This window comes from Ahaetulla prasina, chromosome 3 (genome assembly GCF_028640845.1).
Source record: "Ahaetulla prasina isolate Xishuangbanna chromosome 3, ASM2864084v1, whole genome shotgun sequence".
Lineage (NCBI taxonomy): Eukaryota > Metazoa > Chordata > Lepidosauria > Squamata > Colubridae > Ahaetulla > Ahaetulla prasina.
Genome location: NC_080541.1, coordinates 145,339,316 through 145,353,311, shown reverse-complemented (window position 1 = coordinate 145,353,311; position 13,996 = coordinate 145,339,316). Strand labels below are relative to the sequence as shown.

General features: G+C 38.9%; 1 protein-coding gene across 2 annotated transcripts in view; it reads left to right on the top strand.

Annotated features, from left to right (window-relative positions):
• Window positions 1-13,996, top strand: part of DPYD (dihydropyrimidine dehydrogenase) — a 684,632-nt gene that overhangs the window by 173,233 nt on the left and 497,403 nt on the right. For both annotated transcript variants that reach the window (XM_058176033.1, XM_058176032.1), the window contains one exon: window positions 5,532-5,619. In XM_058176033.1, the coding sequence (XP_058032016.1) occupies window positions 5,532-5,619 (88 nt within the window). The remainder of the gene's footprint in view (window positions 1-5,531; window positions 5,620-13,996) is intronic.

The following is a 13,996-nucleotide window of genomic DNA, read 5'->3' as shown; positions in this document are numbered from 1 at the left end:
ATAGGACAGGAACGGTAGGCACGTTTGTGCTCTTATACTTTGATTGAAACAATTTTGTAACAATCAACACAAAAACAAATTTGTAACAATCAACACAATTATAACAATAAATAGAAAAGTTACTTGCTTTTTTGTCTGATTCAGTGTTCTTTTTTGTATTTTAATTGTCTTATAGTTCAGGGGTCTCCAACCCTGTCAACTTTAAGACTTGTGGACTTCAGCTCCCAGAATTCCTCAGCCAGCTTTGAAGCAGAAATGATCTCTTCTATGAACAGTGATTCAGTGTGCACTGATTACAGTATACTGAAATTTAAACAGAACATACCCCAAAACTTTAATCTTAGACTGTCTACTGTCAACCTCATCCCATTCCTAAGAGGTCTCTAAGGGGCGTGCATAAGCGCACCAGCGTGCCTACTGTTCCTTTCCTAACGTTCCCTTTTACATGTATCCATTTCATGTATTCATAATTACGTTTATACTTATATCTGTTTCCTATTACATGCTTGACAAAATAAATAAATAAATAAATAAAATAAAATAAAAGAATATACAGTCCATTGAACAGGAGACCTGTGTACTTATTTTTGACACTAGTAGACTTTTTCATTGTTTCTCATCCTTCCAAGTAGGTTTTGCTATGAGTATGAGTTGAGTGTATTTTCATAAATAAATAATTTTATGTAAAAGGATTTATTTAAAATTAAAATCATATGTGCTTCTTCAAGTGTTCATTCTTTAAGGATATCAAACATGCTTTGCCCACCTGTTGCATTGTTATAAAACAGGATAGGTGCTCTTTCTTGTACCATTAAGGAAGAAATGCCATCCCTGCAGAACTAATTTTATGAGTAGATACAAATCCATAATTTTTATGTGTATATACAAATTCATAAATTCATAGTAAATATTGTTCAAACAAAGATTTTATTTTTATAAACAATAGGTTTAGATTAATTAATTTAATTACTGTCTTCCTTGATCTAGTTTGGATTGAGTACCTCTCTTTTCAAAATAGCGTGGAAATAAATGTGTGGGGTTTGATGCTGTATTTATTTATGACTTTTAAAATGTTTTCTTTAGTTCCTCAGTATTATTTAATTTAAATGATAGTGCATTCCGTCTGAAAGGCAGCAGAAGACATCAGAAGCATAAAATTCAAAATGATGGAAGTTTTATAGGGAAAAAATCATTGTCTGGAACAATTTACATATAGGGTGGTGGTTTGTGGGGTGGTTTTTTTTTTTTTTTTTTGGTAATTGTTGCATTTCTCTCCCAAGTGTAGAGCCATGCTTGTGATTTCTCACTATATCAATCATTTATAGCCATTTAGGTAGTAATGCTCTGACATGCCTCTCGTACCGTCTTATTTTATGCCATTTGCCCAGTTCCTTGGAATGCTGCACCTTTTGCTGTTTGGGAACAGTAAATGCACTCTGTAATATCTATTATGGCATGGTCAAAGGCTAATTTATTGTCAAATAGAAAAAATAGGTCAACACTAATGTCACTTGATGATCAAGCCGCCCTCCCCCACCCCTCCGAAGTTTAATAAAACATCTCACCAGCATGCATCCTGCACAGCGGTTGATATTTTATTACAACTGCAGTACCTGGGCTGTAGCAGTGGTGTAATTACTGAGCTGTCAGAGTGATAAGTGGGATTAATGGCAGACTGATGCACTTTAGTCTGCAGAGTGCTCTGAGAATTGGAAGATGGTGTTGTTATAAGAGTCTGTCTATGCTGGCATATTCGCAGCACTTCCAGCCCCCTCCCTTCCCAGCCAATGCCACAAATTCAGGCTTGCATTGCCCTGCCTCATTAACATTTGACATTTTCAACAGCTGTTATTTATGAGCCAGCTCCATAATAATAATAAAATAAAATATGGAGATGTATAGTGTTTGGTGAAAGATGCATAATGACGCCATTATACGCGTGCCGTAGTGCAAAAAATGGCTTCCTGGTCAATCTTGATTTGATCTTGTTTTATTTTACCTTTCCTAGTTGAATCTAACGGGCAGTTGCTTTGAATGGTGATTAGTCTGGTAATGTCTTCCAAGCTGTCTACTTTGACATAATTATATTCCTCTTCTCCTTTGTTAGAGGAACCAAAGAGGCTTACCCATTGTTTTCTCATATATTTGAACTTTAAAGTTGAACTTATCTATATTTTATTCAAAGGTAACTCTCAGATTGAACTATATTCTCCCCTTGAATGTCTACATTTGTCTACATTTTCTCAATTCTGTTTTGAATATCCTTTTAACCTCTCTCTTTCTCCAGTAAAGATTACATTATGGATTAAATATTCTTCTTGAAAATAAGTTTACCCCCTTACATTCAACATCTGATTATAAATAACATGACATGATTATAATTTGATAATCATAAGAATGGTCTGAATGTGGGAGATTGCAACTCATCACATCTTAAGAATATGAGTTGGTACTTTATGACATAATATTCTACCTCTTTGCTTTTAGAAAATGCATGTTAATAAGTGTAATACTTGGAACAAGTAAAATAAAGCACTTCTATAGTTCCTATTTTCCAGATCAGTAGCTAAAATTTGGCAGAAAGGAAGGGATACAGATTTGCCTGAAGTCACCTCATGTATTTGTGTCTGACTCTAGTGCTCTGCCCTTTTGCAAGTAGAAAAAAGATTAAAAAGAACAAGAACAAAGGAATGCTTAGATCAGAGTGAAGTTTATTAAGAGCAAGGAATCTTATGGGTTTTGATTAAGTTCATAAGATGAGAATAAGTTTGCATTCTTCTATAATGTTTTGAAGATTGATCATTTGTCCCTGTTTGTTAAAGATGATTTAACAGAACCTGCTCATGTCATTTCTACATGGCATGATTTATATTACTTCAAATATATCTTTGAGAGGGGCAAATGAAAACAATATATAATAAACTATGATATCAGTATTATGGTTTGGGACCTTGCCCTATGATTTGAAGATTCCTGTTGCCCATATCTAACCTTTAGCTTTTCTGTTTTTCTTTTCAAAATGTGGTTTTTTAGCTGTTTTTTAGCTTTTGTTACTCTTGTATGAAACTCTACTTGGGCCAACTCTGTTTTGAGGTAACCCAGACAGTCCCAAGTCTGGGTAAAGTGAGAAGGGTTGGCCAGGTTATAGAACAATTAGAACTATAGAAGTCCAACAATTTACTTATCTTGGTAGCATTGTATCTATGAATGGAGGTACAGATAAGGACATTAACCTTTGAATTAGAACGGCAGTGGCTGTGTTTCAGCATATGCGCCCAATTTGGTCCACACAGCCATAAGTATTACCACAAAGATAAAACTCTTCAAAAGTGTTGTTATACCAACTGCAATATATATTTGTGAAACATGGAATTGTACAACCATAATTAAATGGTTAAAATATTCTCCAACAATGCTGCTTGAGAATCTTCTCATATCATGACCACGTGAAGAGGTACTACAAAGATTAGACTTAGGACACCTATTGGGAACTGTGGATGAACGTCAAATGCAGCTTGTTGGCTATATCTTATGTATACCTAAACACAGGCATCCAAAAATTGCACTATGCTGGAGAAGAGAGAAAATGAGGCCAGCCTCAGAAAAGTTGGCGCCAAGCACTTAAGGAAGTTCTTAAGATAATTAAGGTCCCTTGGGACAATGCCAAAGATGCTGTAAATGATAGAAACTGTTGGAGAACACCTGCTAGCAATGTGCTTTGCACATGATCTGATAATGATGATGATGATGACACAAGAAACTAGACACAAGAACAGTTTTTTCCTGAAGGCCATCACTCTGCTAAACAAATAATTCCCTCAACACTGTCAAACTATTTACTAAATCTGCACTACTATTAATCGTCTCATAGTTCCCATCACCAATCTCTTTCCACTTATGACTGTATGACTATAACTTGTTGCTGGCAATCTTTATGATTTATATTGATATATTGACCATCAATTGTTTTGTAAATGTTGTACCTTGATGAACGTATCTTTTCTTTTATGTACACTGAGAGCATATGCACCAAGACAAATTCCTTGTGTGTCCAATCACACTTGGCCAATAAAATTCTATTCTATTCTATTCTATGATGATGATGATGATGACTCTAGCATGACCTCCTTTGATTGCAAGTTAAGCCATAATTTAGCATTACTGTAGATCAGGGGTGTCAAACCCACGTCGTCATGGCGGCGTCACATGACATATCGGGACTTTTTCTCCCTTTGCTAAACTGGGCGTGGGCATGGCCAGCGCGTGGCGCATCCAGCCCGCAGGCCGCGAGTTTGACAACCCTGCTGTAGATTATCCAAATACAGTATATCAGAATTGCAAACCATAGCTTGAAACTGATTTATCATATTTGGACATACTAGTAAACCCCTTTTGAGAAGAGGATTGCTGTAAGTGCAGAACTTGTTCAAATGGCAGGGTATTTATAATCATTCATTTAGCGACCATTTAATGTTACACTGGCACTGCAAAAATGGGACTTAAAACTAGTCCTCATATTTACAACCAACACAGCACCCCCATGGTCTTGTGATCAAAATTTGGTCACCGGGAATCTAGCATGTATTTACAATGGTTGCAGCATCCCAGGGTCCTATAATCACCGTTTATAAACTTCCCAGCCAGCTTCCGGCAAGCAAAGTCAATGGGGGAAAACCGGATTTGCTTAAGGACCACATGATTCACAACTTCAGTGATTCACTTATCATCTGTGTCTAAACAGGTTGTAAAATTGGGTGCCTCAACGATCACCTCACTTAAAAGGAGAAATTCTGGTCTGAATTGCGGTTGTTAAATTGAGGACTACATATATAACATAGATGAGTGTTCCATTTCAACATAAATAAGTAGATCCATTTTTTTTTGTTGCTCTTTATCAGTTTTTTAAACTATTGTTAGGCGGTATGCTAATATTTATGGAAGTTTTATACAGTGCAAATGTCCGGAATAGAATTAATAATTCTGAATTCTAATATTAGGCTAATATTAGAATTATTCTGCCCTCCTATGTTGGCATTTTTTTTTTGGTTCTATTGTGTTTTTATTGTTTCGATGGAATATGCACAAGAAGGTTTAACATGAGGTGATAAAAAATAAAAAAACGAAAGCATCATCTGGATTCTGCAAGCTGGATAGGGAATGCAATGACTTAAAATCTGCTGGCTTAGTGCTACATGTTGCTTTTGCCTGTTTGAAATAAAGACTTTGCAGAAGAGTGTCATCACATAATTCAAATCATAACAAATACATGCACTGGGGAATTGTATTTTATGGGTGGCTTGCTTTTCACTTTCAAGATTTGAATGATCTGGGATCAGCTGCCTTGGTTTACCTGTCTGTGACATGGGGATAATAGCACTTACCCATGGGAACCTTTTTGAGTTTCTGCCCGAACAGTAGTGTATTATTAATTTTTAGATTGATTAGCTTCTGTCAGGTACATGGAAAAATAGTATGTTGTTGGCAGTGCTTTGTGCTCTAAGTCACTCTAACTCATTTACTTTCCTCCCCAGGTGCTTAAAGTGTGCAGATGCCCCCTGTCAGAAGAGCTGCCCAACTAATCTAGACATCAAGTCATTTATCACAAGTATTGCAAACAAGGTAAAAAAAAAAAAAGGCACAGGAAAAAGGAAGGCAGGATGGAAAAAAAATGAAAGGCAAAAGCTGCGGTTGCTACAATTGTTTTTTATGATTGAATTACAGTCCTTATCTTTGTGTGTAGCTTAATGAAATAATGTTTGGAGCAGCTATTACAGAATTTAGCAGACTTTTCTTAATTGCATAATTATTCTTGCTACTTTCCTGTGGAGATACTGTATGCTAAATACATAGCTAGTATGTACATTGACTCTCAAATACCATTTTATGGCTTTTCGTTTTAATATATCTTAACTAATATTGTTTTGTGTTTTGTGTGTTTGTGTGTGTGTATGAGTGTGCACATGTATGTATGTATGCTTCTGTGTTTATGTGTATACACATATACATACATAGACATAGTGCGCTGTATTTACTATCTATTGTATATACTGTAAACTAAGAGCCGAGGTGGCGCAGTGTGACTCTGTAAACCGCTTAGAGAGGGCTATAAAAGCACTATGAAGTAGTATATAAGTCTAAGTGCTGTTGCTATTGCTATAATTTCACTGTATAGGGAGATTTTTTAACAATGGGACAGTTAGATATAAGTGGTAGTAAGCAGCATCAATTTCAGTTATATGGATGGAGTGAAACTAATATAGAGAATATTGAATGACACCTGGTTTTAACCTTAATTGTATGCCATACCAAACTATAATCTTTTTTTTTTGAATATTTTTTTTATTTAATAGACAAACAAACATTTAATACATCAGTCATTCCTTCCATGTGACATCTCGGTGTTTTCTCCTTGACTTTATCTTTTTGTTGTTTCTTCTATCTTCATTGTCATTTAATCTGTTACATTTTTTCCACAAGTACAATATTCTGATTATACTATTTTCTTACGTAAGTATTAGTTTGCTTATCTATATCTTTTTTCTAACCAATGATAAAATTGATCCCATATCTTAACCAAACTATAATCTTTATAGCTCTTTTCAATTTTGGATGTTTACCCTGTAAGAATTGGATCCCAGAGGTTGAGAACCTGTAGTAACTTCTCTTCTTCTTTGAGTCAGTTGGAATTAACTAGTAGGATATATGCAGGAGAGGCTTTTTGAAGTTGAGAGAAAAAAAAAATTCCATTAAATCCTGGTTTCCTGTCTCTCCAGATTGTGTTCATTTATGGTATATATTTTTGTTATGTTTCTGATTATCTTTATTTTATAGCTTAAAGTGCATGTATATTCCTTTTTCCATTATTATTCTCTGTGTTATTCACATAGAAAGATAATGTAGTAAGACAAGCTCAAAGATAATGTCTGACGTACAGTTATATTGATAAACTTCCACAAATCAGTATAGGTAAGAACTGGGTGACCACGGTTCTACTTCCGCCTTTTTCAATCAGTATACATCTTAGAATTCACCTGGCACTATGAGCATCTATGGGTGGGCAAGAGTAGCAGATGAAAAAATATTAATGACAATATCATTATGTAAATCTTTTGACTTGCATACTTTCTGTCATTTGCACCTCTATAACTGTCTGGTTCGGTTCTGCAACCCAACAAGAAAAACACAGACTTCAGAGGATAATTAGAACTGCAGAAAAAATAATTGCTACCAACCTGCCTTCCATTGAGGACCTGTATACTGCACAAATCAAGAAGAGGGCCGTGAAAATATTTGCAGATCCCTCACATCCTGGACATAAACTGTTTCAACTCCTACCCTCAAAACGACGCTATAGAGCACTGCACACCAGAACAACTAGACACAAGAACAGTTTTTTCCCAAAGGCCATCACTCTGCTAAACAAATAATTCCCTCAACACTGTCAGACTATTTACTGAATCTGCACTACTATTAATCGTTTCATAGTTCCCATCACCAATCTCTTTCCACTTATGACTGTATGACTATAACTTGTTGCTGGCAATCCTTATGATTTATATTGATATATTGACCATCAATTGTGTTGTAAATGTTGTACCTTGATGAACGTATCTTTTCTTTTATGTACACTGAGAGCATATGCACCAAGACAAATTCCTTGTGTGTCCAATCACACTTGGCCAATAAAAATTCTATTCTATTCTATTCTATTCATCAGATGTTGAGATGCAAGCATGTAATGGCAGCACTTGCATGATATTAATGAATGCAGGACATCATGTTGGTGCCATCATAGTCTGAGGGATCCAGATGTTAATTTTCTCTGATAGAGCAAGACATTCCCTAACCTTTGGATTCGCTCTTAGTAAGTAGATGGGGAAAGATAATAATGCATATAAAACTGAAGCTTGGATCTTGGTAGGATCATGAGAGGCTGTCCTCTCTGCAGCCAATGCTATGATCTTGTTCTAAATTACAGTTAATCCTCAATTTACAACCATAATGGAGTTTGGAATTTCCATCATAAGTTATGATAGTCATAAGTCAAGGTACCCATGTAACCAAGCCCGATTTTATACTTTTTTTTTTTTGTGGTGGTCATTGTTAGGGTAATTGTAAAGCAAATCAATGTATTCCTATGACTGTCTTTTTTTTGCTAAAAACTGACCGAAAAAGCTGAAAACTGGCCAAAAAAGTCATAAATGAATGAAGCAACTGTCTGTAAAGGTGAGTTGGTTGCCAAGTGCCTGATAAATGGTCATGTGACCAGAATAGGGTTCCTAAGTAGCTTTTGGTGAGTGGTTGCTAAGTAACCAGTTGTTAAGTGATGACTATCTGTACTTCTTTCCATGGTTGTCTTTAGAATAAAAAAATGGAATATAATTTGTGTCTTAAAGATTATATATTCAAGAATATTGTACCAAATCAGTTCCTGCTATTTTAGGAGATTGACAATATGATTTATTTCAAAAATATATATATGAAATTTTAACATATCAGTTCAATCAACTGAGAGAAGGGTGGGGACCGAGAGAATGTATCTCTATGATTTATGTCAAACAGGGGAGTTGTAGAGTTGTATATTCAAAGAATTCTACCGTTGCTTCACAGAGACTCAATTTTAACACAGCACAATACAGGAGGCTATATAATGTATTGCCTTTACTTTGGAAAATGAGAAAGTGCCTTAAATTTTAATATTAATGGTTTTTGATTTATGAGTACATTCCCCAGAGTCCTTGTTTTCTGGTATATAGTACATTTTAACTTGGGACTATAACACATCTGGAGGGAGCTTTTGCAATAATGATGCCGTTAGTCTGTTAGAATAGAATAGAATAGAATAGAATGGAATAGAATAGAATGGAATGGAATAGAATAGAATAGAATAGAATAGAATAGAATTTTTATTGGCCAAGTGTGATTGGACACACAAGGAATTTGTCTTTGGTGCATATGCTCTCAGTGTACATAAAAGAAAAGATACCTTCATCAAGGTACAGCACTTATAACACTTAATGATGATCATAGGGTACAAATTTAACACTTAATGATACAACACTTAATGATAATCATAGGGTACAAATAAGCAATCAGGAAACAATCAATATCAATATAAATCATAAAGATTACCAGCAACAAAATTACAGTCATACAGTCATAAATGGAAGGAGATGGGTGATGGGAACGATGAGAAGATTAATAGTAATGCAGACTTAGTAACTAGTTTGACAGTGTTGAGGGAATTATTTGTTTAACAGAGTGATGGCGTTCGGGAAAACACTGTTCTTGTGTCTAGTTGTACTAGTGTGCAGTGCTCTATAGCATCGTTTTGAGGGTAGGTGTTGAAACAGTTTAGAATAGAATAGAATAGAATAGAATAGAATAGAATAGAATAGGATTTTTTATTGGCCAAGTGTGATTGGACACACAAGGAATTTGTCTTGGTGCATATGGTCTCAGTGTACATAAAAGAAAAGATACCTTCATCAAGGTACAACATTTCCAACACAATTGATGGTCAATATATCAATATAAATCATAAGGATTGCCAGCAACAAAGTTACAGTCATACAGTCATAAGTGGAAAAAGATTGGTGATGGGATATTGGATGTGAGGAATCTGTAAATATTTTCACAGCCCTCTTCTTGATTTGTGCAGTATACAGGTCCTCAATGGAAAGCAGGTTGGTAGCAATTATTTTTTCTGCAGTTCTAATTATCCTCTGAAGTCTGTGTCTGTCTTGTTGGGTTGCAGAACAAGAACCAACTGTTAGGTACACAAGCTGTTTTGCTTATCACTTATTTATTTGTTTGTTTGTTTAATTTATATGCCTATGTATAATTTTTATTAGTATAAATACCATGGAAATATTAACTAGCAGCCTTTGTTCCCGCTCACATCCTGAGTGAGTAGCAGACTTCAGAACTTGGAGAAAAAGCAATAACATAGATGGGGCGGGAGATACCATGGTTCATCCCCTATATCAGGGGTGTCCAAAGTTTTTTGAGTGAGGGCCAAATACAGAAAAATAAGCAAAGGCCCGGGCCACGGGGGTAAAAATTTTTGTACCAGTTCTGTGGGCGTGGCTTATTTTGGGGTGTGGCTTGGTGGTCATGTGACTGGTGGGCGTGGCTAACTCCTCATGTGACTGAGTGGATGTGGCTATGGGCATAGAAACCTAAATACATAGAGACCTAAATACTGACAGCGGCTACCAGTAATCCTCGGCTTGCAACCACTCATTTAGCGACCAATACAACAGCACTGAAAAAAGTGACTTACCACCAGTCTTTGCATTTATGACCTTCGCAGCATCCCCAGTTACATCAAAAGTCAAGCTTTTGGCAACCAGCATGTATTTACTGGGGATTTTCCGCCGTCCGTCGCGAACTCTCTTCCCACTGAGGGAGACACAGCAGCCAATGGAGGGACTCCGGGGAGGCCCAGGCGAGGCCCGCACCGCTTCCTCGCAGCCACTCAGGTGTGCCACGCGGCTCCCACCCAGGCCAGAAAGGGACGGGGCTAACTAGGGGGCGAGAGTGGGCGGGCACCGGCCCCTCCTCCGAACGCCGAGTGGCGGCGCGGAGCGGCAGGCGCGGCGGCCAATGGGAGCGGGCGAGCTCGGCCGCGTCACGGGCCGGCACACGGGCCCGCGGCTGAGGTAAAGCGGAGCGTGTGGCGGGGCGCCGCGGCGGCTGCTTCGGCGGCGCATGGAGGCGATGCCTTGCCGCGACCGGCGCGTGGTGGGCCCGGCGGGGGCAGAGGCCGGGATGCCGGCGAGCGGCGAGGGCGGGCCTCGGCAGCTGCGCTTCGCCGACCCCGGCCCGGGCAGCGGTGACAGCCTGAGCCCGGACAGCAGCAGCAGCAGCGCCGACGGCAGCCGATGCTGCTGCGCTGGCGGGAACGGCTGCTGTGCGGGCGACGGGGGTGCCGAGGAGGCCACGGCCACGTCGGCGACGGCGACGCGTCACGACTGGCCGGGATCGGCGGCGGCCCAGCTCAAACTCCTGCCCATGAACGACCAGATCCGGGAGCTGCAGACCATCATCCGCGACAAGTAAGCGCCCCCTGAGCAGAGCGCCGCGCCCGGAGAGGATCCCGCGCGGGGCTGGGAAGCAGAGCGCCTCGCCCGCCTGGCTTCCGGGGCTGCAGCCCCGCGTGGGGACGATGGGCGTCGCCGCCCGCCCGCCTCTTCCTCTGTCTGGTGGGCCGGGCTGGAGCCATTGGCGTCCTGGGCGCCCCCTACTGCCCAGTGGCGGAATGGCCGGCCCGCAGCCCCGGGTGGGCGGGGATCGCCTCAGCGGAGCCACTCCGCATCTGCAACCGGGCGAGCGGCGGCTTCCTTGGGGGCCAGGACGGGGGCCGCACCCCACTGTCCACCGAGAATTTGCTGCGGGCCAATAAAAACTGACCCGCGGGCCGCAGTTGGCCCGCGGGCCGTAGTTTGGACACCCCTGCCCTATATGTATTAACTGTCCACGTGCTAAGAACACACTCATGGTTTTAAAAAAACGGATGTGGATGTGGGAGGTATGAGAAAGTACAGTGCTCAGATTCCTACTCCATGTTGTCGGCTTTATCATTTCTTCCTAAACAGGGTCTCCCGTGAAATAATAAAGAGTCGGTAGAACTCTCAGGTATTCATTTAAGCGGCTTTCATTATAACACTTTTCTTTCCCCTTCTTCTTTTGCCAGAATATATAGCAAATGCATTCTTTTGTCAGGTATTTAAGAGCTTTATTGTATGGAGTGTGTTTTGCTGGAAAACTACTGTAGCAATCATAAAAGGTCAGGGATTCTTGTTCTCTAAAGCCTGAGGCGTTTCAGATATTTGCCGGGCGTGCACAATGTAGTCTCTTCTACATTGCATTTCCTGTAGATTTCAACTTGGCAAGAAAGGGGAGAATACTTTTCTAAGTGGAGAGGGTAATTGAATTGCCAGTCTCTGTGATTCATGCCTCGAAACTCTTTGAGAAAAAGATGCCACTCTATTGTAAATTAGTGCGATTCTGTACAGGCCACGCCAAAACTTACTTTCATTCCTTTTCATGAAAGAGAATTACATCTCTACCTCCTAAAGGGTGAAGACTCCATTGGTGTGTCTTTCTGAGGGGGGGGGGGAAGTGCGGAGGGCGGGGGAGTGTCTGCATAATCAAGTTCACACAGTTGAACTCCATCTCAACAGATGAAACATACCTTTAGACGCCTCATCCTGTGCCTGGTGCTTTGGGCGGCGGGCAAGCCACGGAGAAGAGAAAGACAACAAACATAGAGTTTGCCCCAGTACAGATCATTTGCTACTAAAGATCAGATGGGTATAAAAGATTTTTCTGAGAAGCTTGAAGGGATCATAATTTATTCATGCTTTCACCAAGACAAATCTTGTTAAAAAGCAAATGTTTGCTCTGTTGTAAAAGAAGGAAAAACACATGAAAGAATGCATGGCATCTTCTTGTTTATTTCTCATTTGTATTAATAGGACTTGCCCTTAACATGCCAGAGGCTAATATTATCATATCTAAGGGTGCATCAATCCTGATATTCAGTTGCCATTGATGTGTGTGTGTTTTTTTTAAAAGACTCTTTCTTAACTTGCTGAAACAAATAGAAGCCCACATACTACTATTATTAAACTACAGTATATACTATTATATGTACCTCTATGCTACATTGAACTATTTCTACTAGTAGTATATTACTATTGCTATTACACTATTATTAATATACAACAGTTTTAACTCTTACAGACTCTCAACTGTCTTCAAATATTCTCTCTCTCTCTCTCTTCCTCTCCTCCCTCCCTCCCTCCTTCCCTCCCTCTTTTTCTCTCTCTTATTTTCTTTCTGCCAATGTTCATAATAGCTGTCCTTATCTATCATTAAGTTTCCGGAAGATGATGATGATATTCTTGCTTTCCAATGAAATTTGAATTCTGAGGTTTCTGGACATGGGGAAAAAGGAAAGAAGAAAGGTGGAAGCATAAATAGAGTTTTGCAGATCCTGCATTTCCCCGAAATTGGTTGCAGAGAGAATATGAGAGGCTGCAGAGAGAGTAGGAAGGGAAATCATCTTGCTTCTACTGAGAAACATTTCTGCCAGAAGAAAAACAATATTGGATTCCACCTGAAAAGCAGATTATATCAAAAGAAGGATCTTTCTTGCCATTGGTAAAATAAACTATCTAGCTGTCCTATTTTGATATTTCTTTAAAAAATATTTTCTGGGTTACTCATTTGCAAAGTTTTCATCTATTTTGAAAATGGTGAACCTGAGTGAACCACAATCCATGGCATTTTATTTGTATTAAATGAATTTTCCCATGGATGGCCAGTTACGTTTCTTTTTCAGGGTTTTGCAAGCCTTTATGTCCATATACATCATTCATCGTGGTTATTCTTTTACAATTTAAAAGTAACAAATAATGGTTAGATGAGATAATAATTAGGCAGTGCTCTTCCTTGTCCCCTTAGACTATAGTGCAACATGTAATCTCTTTTGTAATAAATCCACTCAACCTGAAACTATGTCTGTTCAAACGTGTGGATATGAAAGAATCATCTCACAAATTCCCAAATAGTAAATTTAAGCAACCTGCTCTCTCTGGATTTTGCAGTTCATAGAATAAAATAGAATAGAATTTTTTATTGGCCAAGTGTGATTGGACACACAAGGAATTTGTCTTGGTGCATATGCTCTCAGTGTACATAAAAGAAAAGATACATTCATCAAGAATTCTAAGGTGCAACACTTAATGATAGTCATAGGATACAAATAAGCAATCAGGAAAAAATATCAATATAAATTGTAAGGATATAAGCAACAAAGTTTACAGATATAAAGTCATAAGTGGAAGGAGATGGGTGATGGGAACGATGAGAAGATTAATAGTAGTGCAGATTTAGTCAATAGTTTGACAGTATGGAGGGAATTATTTGTTTAGCAGAGTGATGGCATTCGGAAAGAAACTGTTGTTGTGTCTAGTTGTTCTGGTGT